This window comes from Trematomus bernacchii, unplaced genomic scaffold (genome assembly GCF_902827165.1).
Source record: "Trematomus bernacchii unplaced genomic scaffold, fTreBer1.1, whole genome shotgun sequence".
In the NCBI taxonomy this organism is placed as follows: domain Eukaryota; kingdom Metazoa; phylum Chordata; class Actinopteri; order Perciformes; family Nototheniidae; genus Trematomus; species Trematomus bernacchii.
Window position 1 is genome coordinate 1,416,439 of NW_022987714.1, and position 14,120 is coordinate 1,430,558.

General features: G+C 44.3%; 2 protein-coding genes across 2 annotated transcripts; one reads left to right on the forward strand and one right to left on the reverse strand.

Annotated features, from left to right (window-relative positions):
- Positions 1-125: 125 nt before the first annotated feature.
- On the reverse strand, positions 126-13,617 carry pgghg (protein-glucosylgalactosylhydroxylysine glucosidase). The gene is made up of 14 exons (XM_034142090.1): positions 13,365-13,617; positions 12,614-12,942; positions 9,843-10,053; positions 9,326-9,761; positions 9,124-9,243; positions 7,009-7,140; positions 6,809-6,920; positions 6,062-6,134; positions 5,849-5,985; positions 2,809-2,942; positions 2,085-2,180; positions 1,899-1,996; positions 1,594-1,817; positions 126-422 (listed from the first exon to the last, which is right to left on the reverse strand). Exons 2-14 carry the CDS (start codon positions 12,861-12,863, stop codon positions 346-348), a joined length of 2,100 nt encoding a protein of 699 aa, XP_033997981.1. The 5' UTR covers positions 12,864-12,942; positions 13,365-13,617; the 3' UTR covers positions 126-345.
- On the forward strand, positions 3,622-5,540 carry LOC117491313 (probable ATP-dependent RNA helicase DDX43). The gene is given in 5 exon segments (XM_034141220.1): positions 3,622-3,630; positions 3,723-4,194; positions 4,197-4,467; positions 4,469-4,646; positions 5,346-5,540. Coding segments are annotated over 5 exon segments (1,116 nt in total). The 3' UTR covers positions 5,532-5,540.
- Positions 13,618-14,120: the final 503 nt, after the last annotated feature.

Here is a 14,120-nt window from a genome sequence, read left to right on the forward strand (position 1 = left end):
GAATTTTAGTTGAATACCCCTGCTATAGAGGATAAGTCACACAACACAACTAAGGCTTGACTGCATTGTTTAATATGGTTTTACTTATAACAAATCCACAAACAAATCAAATGTGAAGAATAAACTTTGCACAGTGTGTAATGAGTTTTATTTGAATATATAATTTACAATACAATATCATTGATACATGACTTTGTAACATGGCATATTATTATGATAGCACTATAGGAATTTCATACATTTTGTCCATTATTGCTGAAGTTAATGGCAGCATACAACTTAACAGTAGCATTGATATGAAGATATTTTGTATTGTGTGTAAATGAAATGATGATGGTTGCTGTTTCAGAGAGGCCAACAGAAAGACATTGAAACCAGTTTACAAACACACCCGGGCTCCAGAGGAAAAGTTACCGGCTTCCCTGAAAATATAGATGTATACAATGAATAATCTCTTACTGCGTCAATGCAAAAAATAAATATGAAAAGTGTAATTAAGGAGCAAAGTAACAATAACACTTTACCTCTAAAATCATATCAAACTTGGTCCAACAGGACAATTTACAGATAATAGATACACATGATTCTTTGTTTATTAGTATTGTTTTATTAGTAGCATCTTGGTATCCTTTATTCAAATGATTGCAGCACCGATTGCCCAGATTTACTCCTATGTGTTTTGACAAATGGTATATCACCCCTAGTATTCTGGCAAAGGGTATGACACTCCCTAAGGTCCCTAGAAACATTTGAGCCATTTTTCTTATAATATGAGACTTGATAGCAATTATTATGGTATTAAAAGCCTCACTTGTCTGAAGAGCCAGTTCTTTTTTCAATATAAAGAGAGCAAGTACTCTTCATTATTTTTATTTCATTATTTTCTCCATGGGTAAGACAGATGGGGCAATTTCTGGATTTGTAAAATATTTTATGCGTGCAGTTTGAGATTCTTCATCATCTTATTTTTCACTCAAATACTATAATTTTATACTTAGTGTTTCTCTGTCATTTGTAATTGTAATGTACAGATTATCTGCTTGTCTTTTTCTTGGGCTGTAGTTTGGAGGTTTAAGTGTGTTCTTCATTATAACAAACGTATAGTGGCGACAGAATCGTTTTTAGCCTCATTGTGAAGTACATTTTAATTGCAAGATGGCATGGCTATAGTATAAATACACCATTGTCGTTAGGATTGTTTCCCTATAAGCATAATTTTCACTATGCATTCTGTCTGCCTCTATATATGTATGAATGATATATGTATTTTCAGTTACTAACCCCAGCAGCAGGAATGGCACAGTTTAAAAACTAAACATATAACTTTTTGCAAAAAGCATTTTCTATTTTTATCCTTTTTTATTATCCAATCTTGTTTTTTTTTTATCTTATTGTTTTGATTGTCATTTAGTTGTATGACTACCAAAACCATAAAATGTCTCATGTCTTATTGAAGAGAACCTGTTGTCTTCGTGACAAAGGCACCAACAATAAAACCAAGAGGAATCACGAGTGCGGTGGGGCAGGGGTTAAAAAGTTGTCCATTTCCACTTTAAGTGTAAATAGACCTTGTTCTTAAGACAAAAATGTTACCTGGTGTGAGAGGGATTTTAGTTCCTGATGCCTTCAGGACCACCTGCAGATCGCAGGGCTTAGTGCTGCCAGCTGTTTGTCCCTGTTCCCTCAGTATGATACAAACCTCGTCTTTCCTCAGCAGCCAGTCCATCTGACTGCCCAGGTAGCTCACACCGCGGACACAGAGCTCCGATATGTCCTTGGGAAGATGTGGGGAAAAGGCCAGGCATTCCTTCTGAACTCTAGGGGGAAAACAGCATTTTAATCTTTGTTTTACTGCCTTCCTGCTGTCTACATATTGAAGTGTTTTTTCATTAACTGACCTGAAGCCAGTATAACCAAAGAGCACAGCTTGCAGGAATCCCCCCATCCCTGTGAGGAAGTTAACTGCACCAGAGCCATCGGATGATTCACTCCATACCTGTGAGGAGAGGTAACCACACATTCACTAGATATCCAGCAGAGAGGCATTTATTAGCATTGTGTGGTTGTCTGAGTCAGAAAGACACCTGGAACGGTCTCTGGATGTTTTTGAAGCACTTCTCAAGTAAATGTTGAGCTTTCTCAGCCTCCCCCAGCTCCAGCCAGCCGATTGCAAACATACCCTGGTAACGGAAAGCAAAAGCATAGTTACAAACACATACTTGATTAAGAAGGAACGTCAACCACAGGCTTTTACTTTCAATGCAAGTGGACACTGTTAAACATAACAAATATATGTACCAATTTCTAAAATGTGTTTAACTTATTTACCACAGCTACTGTATATATACTTGTTCATTTGCAGATTCTACTAAACCTTTGTTGAACTATTAAAATAAATGTAATTATTATATATTAAACCTCCAACAATTTAAAGTACATAAAAAGTGAGCTCCACTTCTATCCATAAAATCTGCTTTTTATGTTAAACCAAAACAATAAATATGCAAATAAATAGGATGAAAAATGGTGGGTTAATATTAATCAACCGTTAATGTTTTGGACCATGCTGATTTCAGAAGCTTTAAGAAACATTTTAGAGACTTTCTACCTATGTTTTTTTTACTTTTTACTCATTGAAGTATTTTTTAAATGTTATTTTTGCTTTAATTGAGGATTTGATTTATGTTTGAACACTCCCTTTGCCACTGCTTTATATTTTATTCGTCATTCAAGTGTAATCACAAGAAAAGGGCACTCGAGTCAGCACTAAATCTCACACACAGTCCCGTACAGCATGCTGTGTCTCACCCATGTCATGGCCGGACCATCAGGGTCTGTCACTGGCTCGTACGCCTCCAGGTCATTTCTCCTGATCTCTGGGGACATTTCCAAACCAAGAGGGTATCCCAGCATCACCGTGTCTGCCTGCTTCACTGGCTGACCTGTGAGACGTACACAAGACATTCTCAACATGTTATGGTGTGAGGAAGCGCACACACTCCCTCACTAACATTTTGGCTTAACAATTTGTTTGTTAAGAAAGGTAGTATATGTTTCTTCAGAGCTGTCTTTATTTCAGTTAAAGTTATAAAAACAGTTTACATAGAAAAACTAGTAAAGTGCATCTAAATTAATTTGTCAGTCTGTAAAACACACAATCACAAAGTAATCACCATTTCCTTTGTTCAGACCTGGAAGCCATTTTGTGTCACTGCTCAAAGGGGGAGCACGCCTCCAAAGTACTCCTTATATGTGCCGTATGAGTAGGCGGAGTCTTGGACGTGATTGGTCAGGAAATGTGTGATTTTATGAGTGTCAATTAGGTTAAAAACTATCCGTTTTAAGCATAACTTGTTGTTTTTGAAGGTACAATGTTTATGTTGATGCAATTATGAATTTACTTAAGCCTTTAGGATTGTATTAAATGTAGACCACAGTGTTTAATCTTGTATTTAACTCTTCACTCCGCTTTCAGAACCATGACCTGATTGGCCAGGTTGGATTGGGAAGGTGGACAGTCTCCTATAAATGTGGTTGGGAGGAGAGGGGAAAGGGGATTTGGTGTTTGTTCCTTGCTGGTGAACGCAGCACCAGGCATGCAGTTTTTGTTTCTGTGGAATAATGTGGAAGGCTAAGAATAAAAAGCCTGTCTATTTTTTGCAAGAAAACCCTCTCTCCACGTATCATTCTTTCACCTGCACCTCACTTTGTAACAATTGAAGAAGAACTTTTACATGGTGGCAGAAAGTGTTTCCATACTCTCAGCGGAGGAAGTCATTGAATGGAGGAAAGAGAATAACAATATCTTTGTGGATGACCTTCTGGAGGATGGGGAGAAGCGTCCCTTCCCAAATCCCTGTCGCACCTTCCTGGAGGCCTTCAAGCTTTTCCCAGAGATCATGGAAAATATTGATCGAGTTGGCTTTGAAAAACCAACACCTATCCAGTCTCAGGCGTGGCCAGTGTCTCTGAGCGGAGACGACGTGATCGCCATCGCTCAGACAGGAACGGGCAAAACTCTGGCCTACCTGCTGCCAGGCTTCATCCACATGGACGGACAAGTTGTGCCCAGAGCTAAGCGGGGGGGTCCGGGCATGTTGGTGCTGACTCCCACCAGAGAGCTGGCCCTGCAGATTGAACAGGAGTGCAGCAAGTACAGCTTTAAAGGCTACAAAAGTGTCTGTATCTATGGCGGAGGGACAGGCGAGCTCAGATCAACGCGGTGAGGAGCGGCGTGGACATCGTGATAGCGACACCAGGCCGACTGAACGACCTCCAGATGAACAAGCTCATCAATCTGCGCTCCATCACCTACTTGGTCTGCGGTCGGCTTTTATCTGTGCTGGACGAGGCCGACCGGATGCTGGATATGGGCTTTGAACCCCAGATTATGAAGATTCTGCTCGACATCCGGCCCGACCGACAGACTGTCATGACCAGTGCCACCTGGCCCACAGGTGTGAGACGATCTAAAGAACCCCATGATGGTTTATGTGGGAACCCTGGACTTGGCGGCGGTTAACACAGTGGACCAAACGGTGCTGATCGTCCATGAGGAAGACAAAAAGTCCTACTTGTTCGACTTCATCAGGAACATGCTGCCCGAGGAAAAAGTCCTCATCTTTGTTGGCAAGAAGAATAGCCGCGTTCACACCAAGTACTTTCCTGTACTTAGTTCCGGCACTCAGAGCCCCGGCGCTTTTTGCCCCAGGGCACTTAGTACAGATCGCGTTCACACCGGAGTACTTTTCCCTGAGGGAAGATTACGCAAATGAGCCGCTGACGTCACTTCTTCTTCTGCTTTGGCTTTACTGGCAGGCCACAAACCACTTCACGGCGAGTACAGTAGGTGGCGGTATGCACCTTAAAGTTGTTTGCAATCCGCTACAAAACAAGAGAAGAAGAAGAAGAAGAAAAACTTCCCGCGTATACTGCGACGCCCACCCACTCGCTGTACATTAGGCGTCTGTTGTTTACCTTCCGACCTCAGACATGATGGAGATGGAGTCGACTGAAGTTGTGCTGTTTGTGCTCATGTTATACAGCTTTGTAACTGAGTTAATGCAGCCTGAGCAACTTGCGTACAATAACAAAACAAGCCGAGCACGAGTGGTGGTGGAGAACGCTTTTGGCAGACTGAAGGGCAGGTAGCGGTGCTTGATGAAAAGAAACGACTGCGAGATGGACAAGATCAAAATCCAGGTGGTAGCATGTTGCATATTACATAACCTTTGTGAAAGTAATGATGAGTACAGGGACGAATGGACTGCCTTACCGGCGACCCAGCTTGATGGGCCAGCCATTGCCGAGGCTGGGGGGCAAGACACGTGCACAGCCCTTATGAGGCATCTGACCTGGCCAGTGACATGTGACAGTGCATGGCTGTGCAGAGTCTCCATGGTGACCGTGAGCAGTGTGACCGTGAAGAGGCCCTCAGAGACTTCAAAAACAGCCAAGTTCGTATCCTGGTCGCGACAGACTTGGCATCTCGAGGGTTGGACGTCCATGATATAACGCATGTTTATAACTGACATCCCACTATGCCTTCCACATTATTCCACAGAAACAAAAACTGCATGCCTGGTGCTGCAAGGAACAAACACCAAATCCCCTTTCCCCTCTCTTCCCAACCAAATTAATTTAGATGCACTTTACTAGTTTTTCTATGTAAACTGTTTTTATAACTTTAACTGAAATAAAGACAACTCTGAAGAAACATGTACTACCTTTCTTAACAAACAAATTGTTAAGCCAAAAATGTTAGTGAGGGAGTGTGTGCGCTTCCTCACATGTGGACATTTCTTCTTTCTTATTTATGTCAGTGTCAAAATGGACAAAAAAAAAATACCTTTGATGTAGCCGTCATACTCCGGATGGTACTGGTATTCTTCGTCAAAAGGTATTTTGAGTTGATCGGCCACTTCTTTCCATTCCTTCGGTGCAGGGTCTTGGAGGAGTTCAGCCAACTCTACAGCGAACTGGAGACTGAAAAGTGTGAAGCTTTTAGTTTTATTAGTGATGAGTCAATATGCAAGGCAGGGAAATATTTGAATACTAGTACCTGAATTTGGCCACTGTGTTTGTGTACACTGAGTTGTTGACATTGTAATAATACTCATCAGGTGGCATGACACCTGAATGGCACAAAGGGGAAATGCTTCATAATATTTCAATAAAAAACATGCATGTAATTTCTTAATAACTATTACATGCAGGCTTTTTATACAGCGTATCTAAAATGTATACATGTAAAAAATACATTAAAAGAGTTCTAACAATCAACAACTTAGTGAATGTTGTCCAGTGTAGATAAGTAACACGTCTTTAATTTAGTTAATAAATATATATATTCTGATAATTATGTGAAGCTAAATTGACATCTCAATAGAAGATATATCCTGGCTGTTATTCAATAACTAATACATTACAATCATACAGTATGCTTTGATTAATGTCATATTTTTAAGTATCTAACATGTATAAATATAAAACATTTATTATTAAATCTGACATTACAAAATCAATATTAAAAAAAAAAGTAAATAAGGGACTACAAATGAAAAGTGGCTTTTGGCTGGTACAATAAATGTTCTGTGTATTGTCAGTGCTAAGAAAACATATATAAAATAGTTTTAACACAAGAAACAAATTCTACTTTATTACAAATCGTTTTTTTTTTAAATCACAAGTTTTTCTATATATAGATAAAATAAATGAAGTCAGACATTTGAAATGTAGCTTTTATTAAATTATTAGCCTGATAATCATGCTAAGCTAAATGGAACCTCTTTCTAAAAATGATTTGTACCTAAGAGATGATACTTCTTGTCCTCAGGGTTCCATGATACCCTTGAAACCCAGTAATCAGCCACCCCGTATATCACCTCCTTGCCCTTGCCCTCTGTGAACATGGACAGATCCTGCAACAAAGAGATCATCACACAGGGTGTTTTTGTACAGAAGTGAGAAAGAGACACTATGACAATGAGTGGGGATTAAAGAGCGTACCTCAGTGAGGTAGAGATAGTGTTGGAAGGCCAGGGTGACGTCTCCATTTATGTGAATCTCTTGTTGTCCATAAATGTCCTCGGGACACACCTCCCGGCCTGACACTGCACTCTCCCACGGGAACTTCAGTCCCTGCAGAGACAACATCTTTCACTCAGAAGACTCAGATATGGTTTCATGGTTATTGTTAAAATACAAAACAAGACTACAAAGATAAAATATAAAAAAATTTTTTGGTTAATGATCTCAATGGGACCATCTGGTTAAATAAAGGTTTGAAATTAAATGAAAAAAACATAAAACTAATATTAAAGGTGGGGTAGGTAAGTTTGAGAAACCGGCTCGAGATACACTTTTTGTTATATTCCATGGAATGCTCTTAACATCCCGATAGCAATGAATATCTTAAGTGCTTTGACAAAAAATCCATTAAAAAAATGTCATCTGTGGAAGCCGTAGTACTGTAAAAAGTACGACCAATTATTTTAGCCGGCCCGGCTAAAATAACTGGATGGCCTACCTGCCTGTCAGCCTTCCATCTGTGCACAAACTTATCTCGTGCTCTCATTGGTCATGTGCGCGTTCGTGTGTGTTGGAGGCGGGGCTCTATAAGGAAGTGGCAGATTTTCTCCGGTTGTGTATTTTCAAATTCTAGCGATCTCGAGCCGGTTTCTCAAACTTACCTACCCCATCTTTAACCCTAAATAAAACAAATATTAACCCTAAAATAAACCAAGCACGGCTGTTATTCTGCCACCAGCAGTTGGTTTTGGTTTCCTGCTGCCGCCACCGCCACTCCTCCTGGCCAGCACACAGTGTGTGTGTCTACTTCTCAATGAGTCACTATCAAAAGCACAGGGTTTGCTAAATCTGAAATCAAAAACTGAAATTATGCTATCCTATTATGCTTTTTGGGGTTTCCTTTTCCTGTAGTGAGTTATATAGGTTTTTGAGCATGTAAATGGTCTGCAAACTGTCACTTTTTGGTTTGACTTGGAATAACATAAAACTATAGCCAATATATTTTGAGGTAATATGCTCAAATATGGTAAGAAATATATATGTATTTATTTTTAAGTTTTTGCGAACAATGACTGACAGCACATTTATGGCGCAGTTCCACTGCAGCGCGGAGCTCGCTTTAAGCGTGCCGTGTCGTGCCGTCCCCTTTTTTGGTTGTGCTTCCACTAGGCCTAGTTCCGGCGCGGCACGGCGCGGGGCCACTTTTTCACCTCTTTTCTGGCCCTAGAAAATTGTGGTTCTATCGGGGCCAACAAACAGGGCTGAGTCGGGCTGAGTATGCTAAACTAGAGAGAGGAGCGCTGGCAAGAGGGCTAGAACTACAACAAGATGGACATATTTGACCGTGATTTAATTGTAATACACGTTTCAAAATGATGCCGAAGTAACAACATACTGATACCGGTTAGTAAAAACCATGAATTAATGCTTTGTCAAGTCTGCAGACAGACGGCAGGCGAAAAACCTTTTAAAATGCGTGTTTTTCTAGATGGAGATTGGCTAAGCTAACGCAGTATATGCTCTGACCGTCCACACTCACAACAACGGCCTATACAGACATAAATAAAGCAGCGACTGTATTCACCATGACACAGGCAGTCTGTGGTGTGTACTTGTTTAACTTTTGTCGAGTTTCTGAACATATATAAGGAGCTGTGAGCTCTGAGTGCTAACAGCTAACGGCTGTGTTGTGTTTCTGGAGTACTCATTGAAGATGACGTCACGGCTCCGCCTACACTGCGTTACTATAGTAACTACCCCAGTTCCTAAACTGTAATGGAAGCGCAGCATGAAGTGAGTCGGCCCTGTTAAGGCCCAACGCGGCCAAGCCGTACCGAGCCGTACCGAGTGTGGCCGAGGCCGACCGTGTAGTGGAAATGCGCCATTAGTTGTTTTTGTAAGTATTATATTTTTCTTCTTTGATATCAACCCTTGTTAGAAGAAACATTTGTTTGTGTAAGAAGAAACATAGTAACACATGTAAACTAAAAATGACAAAAGATATCCGTGGGTTCAGAGATGTTCGAGCGATGACCCAGATCCATTCAAAGACACTAGGGGAGCGGACAAAGTGTGGGAAAGTTGCTCTTTTACCTTGAAGCCCTGCTTTTGGGCGTTGTCTCTTGCACCTTCCACAGTCCCCACCCTGTACTCCAGCACAGATCTGGCTAGCTTGGGGTAGAAGAGGGCTATGGCAGGATACATCCAAATGTCCTGTCACAGGAAGTTAGGGTTGTTGTGTAATACAAACAACAAGCAAATACCAAAACTAGTCCTAAACAGCCACTAGCCTTACCTGGTCCCAGAAAATATGTCCCCAGTAGTCCTGACCATCCCCTCCATTAGACAGCCCGCCGGGACTGACTCCCCCAAAGGAGCTGCAGGTGTCGTTGATGGAGGCGAAAGCACTGAGGAGGTAAAACATGCTGCCAATCAGAGCCTTGCAGAGGCTGTCTGACCCCGTCACCTCCACCGTGCTCTGCAGCCACAGCTCTTTCCAGGCCTTCTCGTGAGACGGACGCAGGTTACCAGTCGCCATCAGATCCAGGCTCTCGTCGTATTTGGCCTCGGCAGACTCTAAACTGTTGGCCACAACCAGGACGAAGCCCCATCGACCCTGGCTCTGGTCTGCATTCAGCATCAGGGTGGGGGGGATGGGGGTCCAGATAAGGTGCACTGCTGGGCAGGAACCTCCTGGGTACTCAGCTGTGGACACCTTTCCATTGATGTAACTAAGGGAAAGAGGAATGTAGACTATTTAAGATATCAGACTTGTAACATATAGTCAGAACTGTACATGGTTTATACCTCACCTTCCTCCTTTGTAATCAGGACCAGACTCGAAAACGATGTCTTTGCTCTGAGGTGTGAATGAACCGACCAGATTGACAGTGATCGGCTCCTCTGAAGTCACCTGGCGCACCATCAGGACCTCCATCACCATCATGTTGGGGTAATGTCGGTGGGAGTACAGAGACTGTGTCACCGATACACTTGCCGAGCTCAGAGTGTGGGTAAAAATGCCTGCAGGAGAAGACGAGACAATTAGCAGCGAACATTTTTTACAGATTCCCGCAAACAGACATTCACTGCAGAAACAGAGATGGGACCAAGTCATTGTCTTCAAGTCACAAGTCTTTGCAATTAAATCCCAGATCAAGTCCTAAAGGTTGAGTTTCGAGTTTTAGTCATAATGCGTTCTTGACCAATTTTGACCTGCATGTGTTAAATACTATAACTGTGTTTTCTTCATCACCATAGTCTTTGTAAAAACAAAATAACATTTGGTAATGTATTCTCCCAATGGCTCTCATTAATGTAACTTCAGTTCTTCATGGTTTTCTCCTGTAACTTGATTCAATGCTTCTGGCTTAAATAGAGTGGATCGGGGGAATTATGGTATATCTCTCACAGGCTCCGCCCTCTACTGGACTCTATGGGTACTCCCCTTGATCATATCATGCAAGCATTCATCCACTGAGACTTCTATAGACGTAGCCGGCCCTGGGGCGGGCATACCTGAATGAGGCCTCGCCTCCTGACTGTCATCCCTTTCTCTTCAGCAAGCAAGAGAACAACTGAGTGAAGAGAGACGGAGAGAGAAAGTGAAAAAAATGGACTCAACATTGTTGGAGCAGCGACCCTGCCCTTCGTGCCTGGACGTAATTGCAGGCGCCGACCTCCACCGTTGGTGTATCGAGTGCCTGGGGTCTGACGCGGCGGCCAACCTGGGCCCGCTTCCGGCCTGCAACGCCTGTCGCCTGATCCCACGGCTCAACCGCCGCCAGCGGCTGGAGCAGTTCCAAGAGCGGTACGTCTCGCCGGAAGAGGCGGAGGACCCAGACCTCGAGGTGGTGGATATGGAGGAGCACGATGAGGGAGTGCCCTTCGTGTTCGCCATGCCAGCGGACCGGACGGGCATCACAGGTCTGCGCGGTGATGACTATGGCGGCGGAGCATGTAGGCTTACCCCCCCCACCGCTGCCACAGTGGCCGGTGAGCCGCCTACGTCAGGGCTTCTACGGCCCGGCCCGTCCGGCGCAGCCGGCCTTCGTTTTTCCCCCCCTGCCAGACATCTGGCGGTGTGTGGAGGTGACGTGGCGACAGCCACTTAGGACGAAGGCTCCAGTGGCAACATGGGCTGGAATCCTCAGGGTGCAGGGCCACTCGGACACAGAGTGTCCCGGTGTGCCCCCCCTGGATGAAAGCCTGGCGGCCCATCTGCTTCCGCAGGCAGCCGGGTGGGCAGAGGGGAGAAGGCCCCTGCTCCCGCTGTCGCGTGACCGTGAAATCCTCGAATATCTGGATAAGATGTTCAGGCTCGCAGCGCAGATGGCGGCGGCGGCCAGTAATCTTGGTGTGTTGGGAGTCTCGCTGATCACCCCTCAGCAGGACATCCCCGCCTCCCCGCCTCCCTGCCTACAGACAAGAGTGATTACTCGGACCGCTGCGTGGGCCAGATGAATAATCTGGTCCACGGTATGGCTACCGCAGCCGGTCGTGTGATGTCCCTGGCCACGTGGCGTTGCGTCACGTGTGGCTAGGTTTGACCGCACTGACCAAGAAGGACCGAGATGATCTTCTTGGGGCCCCCGTTTCCACGGAAGGGCTCTTCGGGTCGATCTCCTCGGGTCGATCTCCTCGGTCACCCAGTGTTTCAGTCGCTTGGAGGAAGAGTGGGCGCATCTCAGCCGAATGCTGCTGCTGGCTCGCCCTCAGGCCCCTCCTCAAGGGAGAGAGCGCCCGGTGGTGGTAAGGCGGAGAGAGAGAGAGGCGCCGGTACAGAGCCCCCGTGGCTCCCGTTGCCCCCTCTGCCTCCGCGGTCTGTCCCGGAGAACCGGCCCAGTACCGGCACTTACGGGGACATGGCTGGCCGAACCCGACGGGCTCCCGCCCCGGCTCCGCCTCAGCGAAGGGGTGCTGGGTGGGGTGCACCGTCCTCCAGGAGCTGACTGGCGGCGGGAGTAAGCGCGTCAGAGTGTGCTCTGTCAGCCGCAGCCCCGACTTCTCCACGGTTACGACCGAGGGAGAGGTGAGTGAGGCGCAGCGGCTGCTAACCAGAAAGCCGGTCAGGGACAGTGAGATGGAACAGTGTTGTTGTTGGACAACAGCGCGTGTATACATATAGCCTGTGAGAGATATAACGAGGGGTTACGTATGGTAACCCTTGTTATATAAGCACAGGCGAAGCCCTCTACTCGGGGGCCCTGTCTGTCCTATGCTGCTTGCTGAAGAGAAGTGTAGGATGACAGTCAGGAGGCGAGGCCTCCTTTTATGAGGTGAGATGCACGCGCATTCAGGTAGGCCCGCCCCGGGGCCGGCTACGTCTATAGAAGTCTCAGTGGATGAATGCTTGCATGATATAATCAAGGGGAGTGGGTTAGCTTGGGAGAAGCTAAAAACGGTTCAAGTCAAAAGGCTCAAGCCAAGTGATTGGTGCTGAAGGCCATGTGGAGCTGCATTTTTATTTTATTCTGTCGAGTTGAGTCTAAAGTCATCAAATGTAACTTGAGTCTATTTTCAAGTCATGTGACCCAAGTCCTGTGTCCCTGTGAGTCCCCCCCCCCCCCCCTGCAGACTCTACCTGTGTGTGTGTTCATGCTGTATGTGTTCTGGCCTGGTTCTTCTGACTCTACCCTCACGGCGAGGGGACAGGGGACGTCTGCTCGGTGACATCGTCCCCCCTCCCCGTTATACACGCCACCCATGTGCATGATGTTGTTGTACACCCTCCATCCCAGCAGCCCATTGGCCAGAGGAGGGAGGAAGCGGCGGTCGCTGGGTAGAGTGTCGGTGGAGAAGATGTAGGGGTCTTCGACTTCCTCAAAGGACATGGCGACGAGATGGTCCTTACTTTGTAGTCAGGGATAGTTGCGAGGGTCACAGCTCTTCAACAGTGAACAATTATTTCACCTATGGTAGAAAACATTTATATGTTTACATCAGTTCTCTTTTTGCAAAATGATACACATTAAATGTGATTATAATAGTTAAATGTCTGTATAAAATATAACTGGATTACACAAAAATATCTCCAGTTGCATGATGATGAGACATTTGACCATTGCTGGAAACTTTTAGTGGAACCAAACACACAGTTTTCACAGGTTACTGCCAGTAAAGTCTATTTGTAGATTGTGTACTTTGTCACTTTTGTGTCACAAGGCATGTGTCATCCAAAGACATCATAAAACAAATAGAAGATCAGAAAGATTTCAAATGATCCTAGGACAAACAATAAACATCCAATCTAAGAAATCAAGCTAAGCCACTCTTTAAAAGTTAGCAGAGTTGGAGTCAACAGTCCTACCAGACAAGTACAGTGTTTCACTCACGCATGAAAAGGCAGACGCATCTGTTTCTGCAAGAAAAAAGGAATGCTGGGGGGAAAAACAAAGTGAAGAAAAAACCAGCAGGAGATCCAAAGCGCTTGTTCTGTAAAGTTAAACCTACAGAAAACAGCTTATGTGCTGTACTTCATACTATAATTCACGCCTCATAAAAGCGAGAAACTCAAATGTTTTTGAGAAAGACGGTCCAAGTTTGTAGTGTCGAGTATCCTAACTGTAGTAAAGCCCTCTGTGCTGCAAAGAAAACCTGGACTGGATTATGGATCTGATGGAAAACACGGCATGGATTCAATGTGGAGGATGAGGCAGAGTGTGTGTTGATCCAGCTGTGCAGTTTACACTGGATCCATTGAATACATCACCAGTGTTGGAGGAAGTACTCAGATCCTTCTCAAGTGAAAGTACAAATACTATGGTCTTAAATACTAAGATGCTCTAATAGTAGTTAAAGTCATGTTTTCAAAATGTTACTTAAAAAAGTACAGTAGCCTAGTATTAGCATTACAATATATAAAGCACAAAAAGCACTCATTCTGTACAATGTCCCATTTCAGAATAATATAGATTACAGAAGTATTATCAACTGAGTGTACTTCAAGTATCAAAAGTAAAAGTAAATGTTGCAGAATATGTGTTTTTACAGTATTATATTATTATGTTTGTAATATTTTATTTGACTATTAGTCAATATGGAGCAGTTTAGATAATTGAAATACTGTGCAGATTAGTAGTACAGTACTG